Source organism: Misgurnus anguillicaudatus, chromosome 3 (assembly GCF_027580225.2).
Source record: "Misgurnus anguillicaudatus chromosome 3, ASM2758022v2, whole genome shotgun sequence".
NCBI lineage: Eukaryota > Metazoa > Chordata > Actinopteri > Cypriniformes > Cobitidae > Misgurnus > Misgurnus anguillicaudatus.
The window spans coordinates 9,416,041-9,432,956 of record NC_073339.2 but is presented as its reverse complement, the minus strand read 5'-3'; the positions used below and the strand labels follow the sequence as shown (position 1 = coordinate 9,432,956).

The 16,916-nt window shown below is 36.3% G+C and overlaps 1 protein-coding gene across 3 annotated transcripts in view; it reads left to right on the top strand.

The window, feature by feature from the left end:
• The window catches only part of gstcd (glutathione S-transferase, C-terminal domain containing), a 78,315-nt gene extending 69,004 nt beyond the window's left edge, over positions 1-9,311 (top strand). The window contains exons 10-13 of one of the 3 annotated variants that reach the window (XR_012365516.1): positions 903-933; positions 4,834-4,903; positions 6,050-6,159; positions 8,894-9,026. Coding sequence is in view for 1 of the 3 variants with exons in the window: in XM_073861007.1 (XP_073717108.1) it covers positions 903-933; positions 4,834-4,903; positions 8,894-9,033 (241 nt within the window). In the remaining 2 variants the exon portion in view is untranslated. Of the gene's footprint in view, positions 1-902; positions 934-4,833; positions 4,904-6,049; positions 6,160-8,893 lie in introns of all 3 variants that reach the window. The other 2 variants (XR_012365519.1, XM_073861007.1) reach the window with 2 other exon arrangements.
• The last annotated feature ends 7,605 nt before the right edge of the window (positions 9,312-16,916 follow it).

Here is a 16,916-nt window from a genome sequence, read left to right as displayed (position 1 = left end):
GAGTTTCCGCACGAGAGCGCCCTCTGGCTATTGGATGTAGCTGCATTTCACCGTAATTCATTGAGAAGCATAGCAAGCGTCATCGGCCCATCCCTAACAATAACTATAAAAACATGTTAAATATTAAAGAGAATAGAGTAATTCCAATCACAAAAATATAATGATAAAGATGCATGAAACAATATCGTTGAGATCAGTTTGGCAACATTTTTTTGTAAGGAATAATTGACGACGGGCCATTGAATTATAAGAAAATAATGCACACCCAAGATGCAATGGGGCACGTCGCGTTGCATTATTTTCAAATAATTCAAAGGACCGGAGTCAATTATTCCTCTTATACCACAGTTACCACAAACATTGCTTTGGTCTCAATTTTTAAGACCTTTGACAAGTTAGGTGTGCGGTTATCAGAAATTAATGCATACCCACGGAACATTTCTCAGCCAATCAGAATACAGCATTCAACAGATCCGTAGTATAATTCTAAAAAATGAACGATAAACTATTGACAGCCAATCAAACGTTACAGACATCTGCCGGTTATAGCAGCTGTAAATGCAACAAGAACAGCATATCAAAACGTTCAATGACATGTAAACAATTGCATAGTTTTTAATCAAATTATATCTATAATATTAGTTATGCCATTAAAGGTAAATGATTGGCGCGAGAACTGTGGCGCACAATCGAGTAAACGTCCGATGGTGTGGACACTAATATAGTTAGCATTAACGTAATGGTTAGCGTTCAAAAGTGAATGACCTTTTACAGTATGTATCACTTGTGATATCTTTAGATCTAAATGATGTGTTCTCATTTTTTATATTTTGTTAATGCATCCTATTTGTGCCTCAGTGAACGAGTTCATTAAGTTTGGCTCCCTCTGTTTCTCTCTACAGTGCGAGGTTTGCTGAGACTTTGAGCTATAAGGTTAGTGTCTCACTTTTACTCTGTTTCATTATCACCTTCACATGTCTGATGATGTCACACCACCTCATTCAAGCATGTTTTGTTTTTGACCTGTTTTGGTCATGACTATAGTATGAACGGAAGATATATTCAGAGGCTTAAGTATTTTTACTTTCTACATAAAAAGTAAAATTTTCAAGTATTTTCAAGTATTCATTCATTGGTTCGATCTCTCGGATGAAGCTAATACGGAAGTGATTTATCGACGGGCCGCTAGAGGCTGGCTCCAAACGGGAGTCAAATCCCATAGACCCTCATGTTAAAATGCCACTTTACAGCAGAAAATAATGTTTACAGCCTGGTACAAAAAAGTGTTTTTGGTCTATATAGCTAATTTTGGCCTTCATGACAACTGTGAGGGGGTGTTTTTTGTAACTCATCCGTTCAAATTATATAAAGGCTACCGTCAAGCTAGGTGGGTGTGGTTTCAGCGACCAGCCACCTCAGCTCCACCCACATTCTGCCTCTTTAACCATTTTTGGTTATCCACGAGTGACACAAGGCTCCGCCAACTATTGGCTTCAAAAAAGCTCTTCACAAACCTATGGGTGATGTCTCAGACACTACGTCCATATTTTTTTACAGTATATTGTTCACAAACATCCCATAAAGATCCTGTAGACACGTGACGTTTATTGTTTTTGCAATAGTGCACTTGATGACACACGTGACCTCACTAGGACACGCCCCCTTCTGGCATTGTTTCTTCGTTTGGTTCATACAGGACGCGTTCCATACGTGTTACGGCAATGTTACTAGGTCCTCTTTGCATAAATGTGATCTTGGACCTAGTCGTAAGTCGCATAGGTATATTTATAGAAAAAGCCAAAAATACACCGCATGGGTTTAAAATTATTGATTTTCCTTTTATGCCAAAAATTATTAGTATATTATGTAAAGATCATGTTTTATGAAAATATTTTGTACATTTCCTGCCATAAATATATAAAAACTTTATTTTTGTGAGTAGCAAAATTGCTATCAAAATTGATCAGAAACTCGCCTACAAACTTTGCTTTGCTAACCCGTTCCTTGGGGATTACCCATTCACGTTTGGTTTATTTAAAAGCCTACAACTTCCTCTTTTCAGTCCACAAGGTCATTTCAGCAGTAAGCCAGTAGAGAGCACTAAAACAAACCTTTTCGTTTATAATATGTGTGCGTTTTTCCGAATTATTTAAAATTTTAAAATCAAATCGTTGTATCTCAGCCAAATATTGTCATATTTTAACAACCATATATCAATGTAAAGCTGTATTTATAAATCTCAATTTAAATAACTGGTTTTGTGGTCTAGGGCCACAAATGTAAATTGGTAAATTATCTATAATGTTAGCTTTGTCCCTAAAAACGGTCCCTAATAGTTTTGGTAAAATGATACAATAAACACATTATATCATCATCCTACAATCTTTCAACAGTCTTTCCACAATCCGATCCTTCAATTATGTTTGTTTTTGTTCTTCATCGTTGATTTTCTTAAGCTCAAACCGTCCCAGCTGCACAAATATGGCATTCCTGGGAATAGGCTGCCCGCTACGGTCGTTTGTGCATTTTTCTGGTCTTATCTCTATGTGCTGGTGGAACGGCTGGAGTGGCAGGAGAAGCACGAGTAATGGATGAGGTTAATCAGACGTATCTCACCTTCATCAGTGTCCCTTCAGATTCTGCCTCCCGCCCGCTACGCTGATGGCCCCTGCTTCACAAATCAACTGCACACCAGCATTCAGACTCTAAAAGAGACCGTGTACCCCGTGGGCACAGATCTAAACCCAAAAGACGTTTAATTAGTGGCGGTTGCTAAGGAATGCATTACTATAACCATTGCTCATACTTTTATGTATAAAGGTATTGAAACGCATCCCTGACTTGCTAGTAAGATCTTACAGATTAAAGTCACAAGGAAGCGGAAGTAGCGATTGTCTTATTTTCCCCGTTGTGCCGTATATCCGCGTAAAACGGCTTCTGAAATGAGAAAAAAAGTAGGGCGTGACTTGAATTTGTCTATCGAGAATTTATTGGATCGTTAGACGTTGGGTCATGTTGCTATTTGCTAATCACTGCAATATTTTCCTGGGCCCCGTCCTCGTTTACAGAAATAAAGGGAGATTGTTTCAAGGAGGGAAGGAGATTTGTGTAAAATATTGAAGCTCACAGATTAATCATTTGTAAAAATACCACAATATTCCAAAAAAGTTTTTAATTTAAATTTTTATGACTTTAACACATTCCCTGGCAATGACGAGTTTTCACGGCAATCCATATTTCCGCTATGAAGCCCTAGGTGGCGCTCTTACCCTACTTATAAAACACTGATTCATCCACTGATCCAAAAATAATAAAAACTTTGTATGTTTTTATCATCGCAGTTACTTCAATCATAAATGTCCTACAGTTATCTACTTCAATAGGGAAAGACAGATATCTCCAAAATCAAATGCTGAAATCACAATTATAAGACATATTTTTGACCAACAATTAAACTTGACGTCAACTGTACCATAACTTTGTAACTTAAGCTCAAACTGTGCTAAAAACTTTTTTTTAGGTCGTTTTAGTTACTGTGCATGCGCACAGGTTGGCAAACGCCTGGTTGTGGCTAGAAGGGATACAGCTACGGCCAAAATCTCATGAAATCTCGCAGGTTGAGCGCTGTTTTGATTCTAATCCTTCCACCAAACCTAACCCCAAACTAGGGCTGCACAATTAATCGAAAACTAATCGGGATTACAATTACTGGTCAAACAATTAAATAATCAGCAAAAGTCTCATTTCTGTGCGTTTCGGGACTATGTTTGGCCAAGAAATACAGTGGTGAATCAGAGATTTTAAAATTGATAAATTGACGTGTCCTTTAGCCATTCTTTAGAATTTTTTACTAACAACATTACCATGCAAGCTGCTTCACAGAAAGTTATAAAACATTTAAAAACTTGAATGTAAAATCTATTAATCAACAATAATGACCGCAATTGCAATATCAAGGTGAATAATCAACAATTATGTTTTTGTCATAATCACGCAACCAACATCTCGCAAGATTTGACCGTAGCTGTATCCCCTCAAGCCAGAACCCAAGTACCACATGACTCCGCATCGAGTCTTTATCGATTGATGATTGTTTTGTTTTAACTGGAAGGCGGGACTTCCGTCACCATATTGAGAAATCAAACTTAAATGCTCCCAATCTCATAATTAGATTGAGACTAACCAGGATTTTACAGACAGGGTCACAAATAATTGGAATTACATACAAACAAATCTGTTTAATCCAATAATCTAATTCGATTTCGGTTTAATATGTTGAAAATTGAACACGGTTGACATAATAATCGATTCAGTAGTTCTCCATGAGCCATCGGCACAAACACCAAACATGCTGTAGAAACGCTGTACCGTACTGAAGCATATTTTGGAAACATTAGCCTGGAGTAATAGCATTGATCACAGCTATTAGCCTAAAGGACTAAACTTGATAGCAAGAATCAATCTGGCACGCAGTTACATTCCCTTCCATCAGCAGCAGTTTTATTCAGTTAATGCAAAATAATGGTGCCTCAAGTCATCATTTGGAAAGAACAGAAGCTATTTCGCTGTATTTCCGCGCCACAAACGCAATTACAGTCGCCCGTGCATTGATTGATACGGAATTGTTTTTTCTGTCTGGAGTTGGAGCTGTTGATAAATGTATCGTTCCCTCACTAGTACCCTAATGATCTGATGTATTGATATTGCTCAGCAATTTACACTTGCTGAGCCGTGCGCCATGCATTTGTTTTCGTTTGTTCGGTTATGCAAGTCTGTTTATTGCCGTGCCTGCAAATGCTTATTTTGTTGACATATGCTGTTTGGTTTTCTCAGGAGCACATGATCTTGTGCAGGTTCGCGGACCAGACAGCTGTCAGTTTACCCCTGGAACGGAGATTAATTGGTGAGTTTAGTTTTTATACATTTTGTTAGAGAGTTAACCCTTGTCTGTATTGCCTTAAGAGTGAAAATTACCTTTAAACTCTGCGGAACCGCCGGTGGGACACAAAACCTTTTTTTTAATATACACTCACCTAAAGGATTAATTAGGAACACCTGTTAAATTTCTCATTTATGCAATTATCTAATCAACCAATCACATGGCAGTTGCTTCAATGCATTTAGGGGTGTGGTCCTGGTCAAGACAATCTCCTGAACTCCAAACTGAATGTCAGAATGGGAAAGAAAGGTGATTTAAGCAATTTTGAGTGTGGCATGGTTGTTGGTGCCTGACGGCCGGTCTGAGTATTTCACAATTTGTTCAGTTACAGGGATTTTCACGCACAACCATTTCTAGCGTTTACAAAGAATGGTGTGAAAAGGGAAAAACATTCAGTATGCGGCAGTCCTGTGGGTGAAAATGCCTTGTTGGTGCTAGCGGTCAGAGGAGAATGGGCCGACTGATTCAAACTGATAGAAGAGCAATTTTGACTGAAATAACCACTCGTTACAACCGAGGTATGCAGCAAAGCATTTGTGAAGCCACAACACGCACAGCCTTGAGGCGGATGGGCTACAACAGCAGAAGACCCCACCGGGTACCACTCATCTCCACTACAAATAGAAAAAAGAGGCTACAATTTGCACAAGCTCACCAAAATTGGACCGTTGAAGACTGGAAAAATGTTGTCTGGTGGTAGAGTCAGAATTTGGCGTAAACAGATCAAAAGGGGGTCAAACACAGTATAAGTATGGTGTTCCTAATAATCCTTTAGGTTAGTGTAAGTTGTGGGCCACAAAGTTTTTTGTAAAAGAAGACAATTTTTATCAATTTACTCCGAATTATGTTGGAGTTTAAGTTCAAGCATTTTAAATTTGCAAAAAATCAAATTTTAATGCAAAAAAACCAGACAGGCTTCCATATGGCTTGCAGACTTATTGCATCATTTTGGTTATTTTTTATATACAGTTACAGTACAGTACAGTTTTTAGTCAAACGTTTGCAGTGTGGATGAAAAAACAGACAAAAAGTCCTAAAAAAGTTTATTGTGGAGTAAGCGAATAGCAACCTCTTGCTAATACAAAACTGAAAAGTTCTTTCTTGATTTAGAAAGCTCTTATCTGATTGGCTGGCTTTACACAACTTCCTGAAAACCATGTTTTTTTTAACTGGTGGAAGAGTATCTGGACACGCTGCAAAATGCATTACTTTCTTCACAGGTGACATTTACGGTTTATTTAGAGACATGTTGGTTTGGTAGAAATTGAAAATCAGTTGCAGTTCTCAAAGTTAAAAACACTTAAACGGGAAACGAGATCAGAAGTGTCTGCTCAATCGGCTCTGTCCTCTTTTTGACCTCATTTTCCACCAAACTTTTCACTCCACACAATCTCATCGTGCTCTTGCATAAATCTCACACAGCTGCTGTGTCTACATTTATAACTGCAGAGATGACAGGCTCTCAACATCTTCACAAAACACATGTTAACCAGAGCTGATGCTATTCACACCCGAGATTGCTGGCACAGGCTTTTACTCAGATAACTTCGAGTTTAGATGTTAATTACGGCCTGATGAGATCACATTTATTTAAAAAAAGCGCTCATTTAAGATTTTAGTGCTTCTTATCATCATTTCAGTCTTTTTATCATCAGTGTGACCTCTAAATGCAATACCATTTTGTAAGAAGTTTCTCATAAAAATTGTGTGAAATTGCACACTTTACTGTCGAAATACATTTCTATGACTGATTTTGAACCAGGGGCACAGAAAGATGTTTTAGGTTAGGGAGCTGCGTTTTATGGCTGTAACTAGCTATGACGTCACTGAGGTCCGGACCACTGTAAATTTTTAATATCCTCTCTGAATTAATAATAATTAGTTTAAAGTCTTAGTTTTAACTGTCTGCTTGTATCATTCACTTTAGACAGTTCTTTGTACTTGAAGATCGCTGCAGGGTTTGAGAGAGAGAGAGAGAGAGAGAGAGAGAGAGAGAGACTTGTGATGAGGGCATGGGTGCTGCCTTCACAACTATCTATACTTTGTATTGGCAGATGCTTGCACCTGCACCTCAGTATTTTTGTGCATTAACAGGATACAATGATAACATAGAGTGTAAATGATCATATTTATTACAATTATTAACTCTTTACCCACCAGCGTTTTTCAAAAAAAGTTGTCAACCAGCACTAGCATTTTTTATGATTTTTACAAATGTTTAATGCCTTCCAGAAAATGTTCTTCTTTAAATATAAAAACATTCAATATATGAAAGAACACAACGTCTGCTTTAAAAAAAAGTTTCATCCTATCTTCATTTGTTCTCGTTTTTATCACCTTTCAAATGGGTTTCTTTAAAAATACAAAATTTTAAGCAAAAAGCTGAGATAATTGCTTTTTTGTGAGGGAATTTTGATAGAGATTCAGAGCGATGATTAAAACATACACAGAGTTTTGGCCTTAGTGGATGCTTCAGTGTTTATAAGTTGGGTAAGAGCGCCACCTAGTGAATAATAGCAAATTTACGGATTGCCGTAAAAACTCGTCATTGGGAGGGAAACGGTTTCTCTTAATTGATGAGTTAAATGGATGCTGGCTGCATTATTGGGAGAATTAAAGCCCTCCTTACCGTGGGTTCACACCAGCCGCGTTTGAGGGGTCTACTGCGCCTAGTTTGCCGTTTAAACAGTTTAAGTTTACTCGCTTCATTCGCGCGTGAAAGTCGCGGGTGAAATTCTAGTCATCAAAACATTCACGCGGAAATACGTGTCATGGGAGGGGCTTCTGCGACTCCGCTTGCTTTCTGTAACCACGTCACTACTACAGCAAGCTCCTGATTGGTTAACACGGCTCGTTTTTCCAAGTTCAAATTTTCCAACTTGCGCGTTTGCCGCTGCAACGCTCAATTCGCGCCATTTGCGCGTCTAGGTGGAATCACGTCTACCGCACCGCACTAAGCGGCTCATTTAGCGGCGCGAGACCTCCAGATGCGCGTCAACGCGTCTTTACATTGACTTAACATTGAAATCACTCGCGCTTGATGCCTCTACCGCGGCTGGTGTAAACGCAGCATTACACTGACCCCTAACCCTACCCAATAAATACTTTTATTCTTAATTAACACTCATTATGCACTTATTTCCAATTTTTTAAATTTCCGTAAAGAAATGCCTTTTCGAAGCGATGTGTGATAGGAAAAGGGAGAAGAGCGAGGTCGGCAAAAGTTGGATTTGAAACAGGGACATTGTGTCAAATGTGTTTTATGAGCCATACTCAGTTCTGCCTCCGCCACTAAAGATTCTGCGCGTCTTTTTTAAACTTTAGTTTTAGTTTAAACTTCAGTTTAAAAATAGACCTTGGTGGGCAAAAATCGCTGTAAATAGCTTTTGGGAGCATGGAGCGCTATCTGCAAGTGTAAATCGACACTCAGAATGAATAATATATAAATGAACCAAACTTTGTGTTGTATTTACAATCCTGTAAAATTAGGGGGTGCTTCCCCCTACTTCCCGCCTACTCCCCTCACTTATAAAAAACGAATTTTTATATTAAAAGATTTTATGCTAAAAAAAAATAATAATAGTAAACATTAAAAAATAAAATAAATAAAATAAAAATGATAAAAAAATATTTCTTTTATTTTATTAAAATATTTAAATTTTAATAAGTTTAAATTTATATATATATATAAAATATATTTAGTATATTTCATAATATTTTATTTTTTAAATTATTTGTATTATTTAAGAAATATAATTAAATAGAGTATTAAAATGTTTTTGTATTTTTAATTATTTGATATTATTTGATTCAATATATTTCATACTATTTTATCTAGTGTTCTATATTAAAATAATTTAATATAATAATAATAATAATAATAATACTGTTTTGTAATTAAAAGCAGTTTTCTTAACTTGTATCTTCCTTGTATTTTTTTTCTCCAATCACCAGGTAAAGGCTGTATGGGACTGGTAGACCTGGACCGCAGCTGGGCCGCTGAGACTCATGGGTATTCTGTCAAGGTGATGACCATGGTCCCTGAGGGCTGCTCCCCAAAAAACAATATGCTGGTGGGAAAACCTGCAAGATAGAGTGCAATTGAAACAGCAAAACCTAAACCGTTGCGTTTTTTATGAACTTTTTTTTTAAACACATGTATTTCTATCACACAGAAACAGACATGCAATGCTAAATAAATCATGGTTCAATGTACTTGTACAATTTAGTAGTTTTATCATGAACTCTTTAACTGTGGCTTTCTGTAAAGTTTTGATCTGCCCTGAGTACGCAAAAAGCGCACTCCCCCACAATAAATTAAACATTGCTTCAAATTTTGTTTGCAAATTAAAGACACTGAATGATGTTAAAAGCCCTTTTCACCCTCTTTACCACGTTATCGTGTATTATGCAGAGACAAAAGTGCCTTTGGAGGAGCCGCTTTTCAACAGTTATTACAGATGTAAAATTATTCATTGTAATCTGCACTTCTCTCTCGCAAGACAACCTGCGTAACATGTCCGAGCCGCTTTGTCTTGGAAATATTTGATTAAAAGAATCAGAAGTAAACCACGGCAGGTATTTATCCCGAATCCCTCGAGTCAAGGGTCAGGAGGATCGGAGGGGTTAATATTTATGAAACGGGGCATGGGTGGATTAATCTGAGTGCGGTTATGAATATTTAATCGGGCTGCGACTCAAGAAAATGTCAGCTCACAAGATTCATCTAGATGCTACAGTACTTAGATATTAAAACAATTCTCTGGGGTTTACTTGGCTTTGTTTCTAATCCATAAAATAGGCCTGGGGTTTGCTAGTTGCGGACCGTAACACCTGTGATTATACCGTACAGGCGAAGTGCTTTTCTACTATGTGCAACCTTTAAGCCTCGGGAAGCAAAGCTAGCAAAGCTCATCTGAATTCTGCCAGCAGAGCCAATCTATCTAAGTGTGAAAGGATGGAGACAGGGCATCCTCCAAAGTGCTGGAATCATTTCAATGGGAAACATTTCTTTTCCCAAGGACGGCTCTGGGCCCTGGCCAAGTGTACATGAAAAACATAGAATGAGCCGTGATGTAAATGGATCGTGACAATTATGCAATAAGAACATTGAGCCATTCTGTCTTTTGTTTACAGAATTGTTTGTCAACATCCAAAATCTGCCCAAATTTGGCAATGATGCAAATCAATTGCAAAGGCAAAACTGAAAAAAATGTGTAAATGTAAATTGCATACGTTAAAGAGGTAATTGAAACTACTTTTTTGCATGTATTTTGACTTTCTCAAAAAATTTATTTTGTAAACCCTAACCATGGGTTCACACCAGCCGCGTTTGGGGCGTCAAATTTGCGTCTACCGTGTCTAGTTTGCCGCTTGAACATTTTGAGTTTACTTGCTTCATTTGCGCGTAAAAGCCACGCATGAAATTCTAGTAATCTAGACATTCCGTCATGGGAGGGGCTTCTGCGACTCCGCCCGCTTCTTGTAATCACGTCACTACTAGAGCAAGCTCCTGATTGGTTAACGGCGCCAAAGTTCTAGACCCGCGAATGAGGTGGAATTGTGTCTACCGTCCCGTGCTAAACGTCTCATTCGCGGCGCGAGACCTCCAGACGCCCGTCAACGTGTCTTTACATTGACTTAACATTGAAATAACTCGTGCTTGACGCCTTTACCGCGGCTTGTCTGAACGCAGCATAACACCATGTCCTAACCAGACGCTACCCAACACTGCAACACGCAATAAAAAGTATATTTTCTATGTTTATCAGAGTTTTTGTCCTAACCAACCATGTTTTGAAGCAGTTTCTATTTCTGTGCACTCTGAAAATGGCTGTGTTATTTTCTACCCATAATGTGTAAATATTGGACAGAACACATGCTGGGTTAAAAAATGACCCAGTGTTGGGTTGTTGTTATGCAACCATGGCGTATAGGCCTAATAACCCAACAGTTGGGTTAAAATAACCCAGCATTGGGTCCATTTTTAACCCAGCACGTGTTCCGTCCAATATCCACCCACCACGGGTCAAAAACAACCCAGCCATGTTTAGAGTGTGATATTGTAGCTAATTACACATTTAAAAGCAGAAATATTTAACTAATACCTCAAGTTGCACCATAAAAAGCGGATGGATGTGTCTCTGTATGTGTGTGCGCTCCTCAGCTGCAGTATGAGAGAGCAAAAACAAAACTCAAACAGAGCCAAACTGTTCTGATTGGCTGTGTTTTGTGATTGATTGCATCACGCCACACCCATTTTTCGCTATGGACAGACAAATTGCCCATAGCTGGAATCATATTGCATCGTGTCAGGTTAGGACACAGTGTAAGATATAAACCGAAGAGCCCTTAAAAATAGTATAGCAGTGATGTATATGGTGTAATAAACACTATCAGAAAAAACACTAGAGCGGTATCCTTTTTAAAAGTACATCTTTGCACCTAAAGAGTTCATATTAGTACATATTGGCACCAAGTGCATATTACACAAGGTACACACTGGTAACAAATGTATAGGCCTACGTATCTGTACCGAAATTGTACATTACATATTATGATCTTTTTAAAGGATACTGCCCCCATTTTTGAGTATTTTTTCGTACAATGTAATATGTGACCCTTGACACTATTGAGATTTTGAAGTTGAGAACAAATAAGCTTTCCGTCGATGTACTGTATGGTTTGAGGGTCCCGAAAAATCTAAATATTGAGAAAATCGCCTTTAAAGTTGTGCAAATGAAGTCTTTAGCAACAGATATTACTAACGAAAAACATGTTTTATGTATTTAGAATAGGAAATATATTTAAGGATCATGATCTTTACTTATTATAATAAAAATCAATAACTTTGACCCACACAATGTGTTGGTGTGTACAAATGAAAGTTTGGTTTTAAATCGCAATAAATCCATTTTGACAAATTTTGATAAAAATGTGTTTTCTATACCAAGAAAGTGACAAGATGAAAACCAATTTTTTTTGTTACAAACTTTCACATAGCATTTAGGTTATAATAAGATAAAAAATTCTAATCCATAATTTGATTTTCAAAGATTTATTATAAAAACTGATTATCTTTTCCGCAAAATGCAATTAAACTATTAAATCAATATATAAATGTGCATTCATCTTTGCCATGTTATATTTAGTTGACTAGTGGTATACACTGTTTAAAAAGTAAACATTAATGGCATTAATGAAAACACTTACTTTGTCATATTAAGAACACTGTCATTGCTGCTGTCATCCTTGGGACGTCGTCGCTGAACTTTTTTGATAGCGATCAGCTTTAAAAAAATTTAGTCCTGCTCGATTTTCATTGACTTTGAGTAAAATAAAGGAAAGTTTTTCATAAGATCCTCTGGGGTCAATGTGTTAGCATGACAGAAGCTTGATCCTGTTTTGTGAAAACAAACAACAGCCGGCATTTTTCGCATCTCATTTGATTTTGATGGCTTACGTTTCTTCCCCGTCACAGACCAACAAAAGTATTGTTTTTGTTTGTTTGTTGATCACAAAGTGCAAAGTAGATGAGAAAAACTAGGATTCAGTGTGTATTCAAAGTGCCCCCATTATTGTTTACAGTGTGTGGACTGAAGCGCTGTGATTTGCTGAGCGGATTTATTGCATTCTGCAGAGAAGGAGGACTGGCATTTATCGCGTTTTGGGGAAAAAAGGGAGAAAAGATGACAGAATAACACGGCGGATATTAAATTTTCCATAAAATTAAGAATTTACTTTTAAATACTGACCTGATACAATACTGATTTTGGCGGTAACTGTTTTTTTAAATTGCGTCTATCGTGTTTTGGAACCACACTTTTCAAATATACCCATGCTTCACGGTCACATATACTTAAATATATTGTGTAATATACAGCACTAGTAGGAGACACATTATAAATGTAAGACACACTTTTTTAGCCATAATTTAATTACTTGCTTCGTTTCATGAACATGTTTGCCAGAAGGTATAGATATCACTTAATTTGCATTGTAAAGTTGATTTAAAAGGATAGATTCAGGCATTCTGTAATCTTTTGACTGCACCTCCCATAACCCGCTCACATTTTCTGCATAAATTCATTTTTTGTATCTGCAGTCCACATGTTTTCCACAACACTAATCATATACTGTAGTCTACTTGTTTTGGGGGAGAAGGTAGTCTTGTGAAGAAGTAAAAAAATTATAAATCTACAGTAGATGCCAAAAAAAAATTACATTCTGATACAGACTGTACTGTGGCATCTCCTTTAGTTTATCTAGTTTTCCTCTTAACTTTCAGGGATTTCATTTGAAATTTCGTAGGAAGCGACGTGCAATTTCACCTGTGGCAGTCAGAAGAATTCATGAGCGAATCTGGCAGCAATCCGCCTTAAATTCATCTGTGACAAAACCTAATCAGAAAGTGCGGCAGGCTCTTCAGTTTTGAAGAGGTTGAAAATGAGATTTCTCCAGTGTCACCATTCATACAGGCCGCGGATGTCTCCATGAATTTAGAGTGACCGTGTCTTTTCCTGACACATTATGAAATAGTGCATAGTGCGTATTCGCCCGGATAGACAATACACCTGTGCAACACGTTTCTTTTTCTTTTTTGATGACAAACTGACTCCTTTGCTACACTGGCTGTGCTTGTCCCTTTTTGACCAAGTGCTTGTTTGAAAATAACTCAGCTTTTTTAAAATGAAAAGCCTAAAACTGAAAGAAGACAGAAAATATATATATATATATATATATTTTTTAATTGGTCATACTTAGATCCTTAACAACACCTTGACACTTGGTCAGGTGGAGCCGGGGATTGAACCACCAACCTTCCAGTTTGTAGACAACCTACATGAACCACTGAGCATCTGCCGGCCCCCAGGTCATCACAAAATATTTTATATGCATTTTGCTTTAAAAATGCTAACTGTTCGTACACACTGTAAAAAACGATTTTTCAACTTAACGTACGTTAATTAAACAATCATTTTTTTGAGGCAACTAACATTTTTATATTGAACCACACTGTAAAAATTGTTACTTGGATCTTACTCAATAAAATAAAGGCAACATTTCCCACTTCTATTTGTAATTGTGTATTGAACTAACTGATATTTTGAGTAAGGACAACTTAATGATATGGATTTCAATGAATCCGAAAATATTAAGTAGCATTTTAAGAAAAAGTAAATAAATTAAGTACAACCAATGTAAAAAATATCAGCATATTATACACAGACTTAATTAAAATAGCTTACATTTAAATGAAAAAATACTAGTTAATGTCTTCTGATTTATTAATACATTTTATTATTATTATATTATTTATGGTTTGTTGTTGTTTTTTCATGTGTCTTTTATTACGTGAGGTGAGGGCATGAAACGTTTATTCAATCAACGCACCCACTTAGTTTCGATAAACTAAAATAAATGAACATTAAACACTAACAAGTCTTACTTTTTAGTTAAAAACTAGTGCTGGGCAAAGATTAATCGCGATTAATCGCATACAAAATAAAAGTGATTTTTTGCATAATATATGTGCTTGTACTGTGTCTAATTATTGTGTATATTTAACCACACACACATTCATATATTCATTTCAGAATTGTTTTACTTATATATAATTTTATTTATTTATTTTTAATATAGAATATATAAAAATATAAATAAATATATATAAACATGTAAATGTTTCTTAAATACATACATGAATGTGTGTGTATTTATTTATACATAATAATTACACACAGCACATACTCATGTATTTTGCCAAAAGTCACTTTTATTTTGTATGCGATTAATCGGGATTAATCTTTGCCCAGCACTATTAAAAACACATAAAATAAAGTTTAAATTCAAATTATACTTTCCAAATGCAGTCCCATGCAAAGCATGCTGGGAACTACGAGTCCACTGCCTGGTTAGATATGTTTAATAATAAAATCATTAGTTTCAACACAAAATTATTAAGTTCAGTTCCTTCTTACAAATTAAAGTGGATTATACATGATAAAATGAAGTTGAATTTACTCAATGTGTTCATTTAGAATTACTCAAATTATTCAAAATTTTATGTTATTTTAACTCATATTTTGATTTAAACCATAAGAATTCAAAAATTTTAACACAGTTTACTCATTTTATTTTTGTTAACTCTACTAAAGCACAGAAACACTTTTTACAAATCGTTTTTTAAAGTGCAGGTATAGCACTGAATCTTTAAATATCCGTTTTCAATATAAATACTGTATGTGCACATAACCCTACATTTACCTTCTGCTTTTCATCCAGAAAATAAATATGAATATTGAATGACCTGCATTAAGAGGCATTCGTTGGATGTTTTGTGTCCACTGCAATGTGGATTTTGACGCTCAAAAGCACCTGACCTTGAGCTTTGAGCGATCTAATGGACACATCAGCTTCAAACTAGTTTTAGTGTAATGCATGCTGTGTCTGTGTTCAAATGTGGCTCATTTCTCATCAGATGTGTTTTTGTAAATTGAATAAATCCAACTTAACCTCTGTCAAAATTGCATTTGGTTTACAGCATTAAAGATAAAGAAAAGCAAAACTTAATGATGGTTCATTAAGCTAATGATGATAAATTACAATAATGCTATTAATAAATGAGAGCGTAGATCAGCACTTAACTCACACCATATTTGAAAATTTTGAAAGGGCAGAATATAAGATCGGAGACTTTGGCTCGCAATGTGAATGTAGCCAAATATAACGTGCACTTTTACTGTCCGAGTATGGCTTTCCAATATCTCAGATGCACAGTGTAATTTTCTTACTGCACCACTTTTCTTAAAGTGTAGAAGATGAACATATAGCCCCAGATATAGATTTGGTCTGGGATACTTGTGTTTAAGTGTTCACCCAATGAAAACCTTGAAGAGTTGAAATGTAATAACATGCTGTGCCATGTGCCCTCTTACCAAAGTTATGAGAAACTGAAAATAAGACGTCACCCCACACACGACGTCTTCAAACCTGAAACTTAAGTGATGAGTTCGAAACATAAATCAACCTTTCACTGTTTGTTTGTTTTTTACATGATACTGGTGCCCTTCTGTCTGCTAACTATCTTTGCTAGTTACAGTATATCTCACTGGTATATGCTCACCATATTGCAGTAGGAAATATTGCAGTTGCATTTACATTATAATTAATTGATTTAATAATAACACCATTATGTAAGTATAAGCATCTCTATAAAGCATGACAGTTAATATGTTATACAAAGTTTTAATGGTACTCTCTAAAACCTTGGGGTGATGTAAAACCACTGCAATGTACTGTATGAACACTGTTAAATATGATGTGTAGCTTTGTGTGTTGCCAATGCTATTCATTTGGCATACGGTTTTATACAAAGTGATTCATACAGTAGCGCATTCAAGCTATACTGTACATTTCATGAATATGTGCATTCAATATGATTCAAACCTATGGCCCTTGCCCTACTAATGCATTTCTTTTTCCCACTTCTGTATGCTATTGTGTGGGATTCTGATTGTTCAAATGTTAGTGTAGTGAGATATCTGATGGGGTATCTCAGATAGCACATGAAAATAACATTGTGCTTTTTTACTTCTTCATAGTGTTTGTGTAGCTTAACTGATAGAGCATTGTGTTATTAAAGCAAAGGTGATTGGTTTGATCCCCAGAAGCCACACATACTCATGCGTGGTTTCATTGTATAGATCAGTGGTCTCCAACATGGTGCCCGCAGGTCTGTGAGTTGCCCGCTAAGGCACATTCTATTAATAGCCCCAATTTTAAATTATTTCATTGCAAAAAATATATATATTTTGTGTATTTGGTATAATACAAAGTGTTCTTGTGGTTTATGGTTCAAAAAACACATTATTTTGCACATACTGTACATTTTTGTAGCTCCAGCAGCCGGAAATGTGCCGCTCCTTACCATGTTTGGAAGATTCGGTTGCAATGCTAACAGGAGTTAACTTACAGG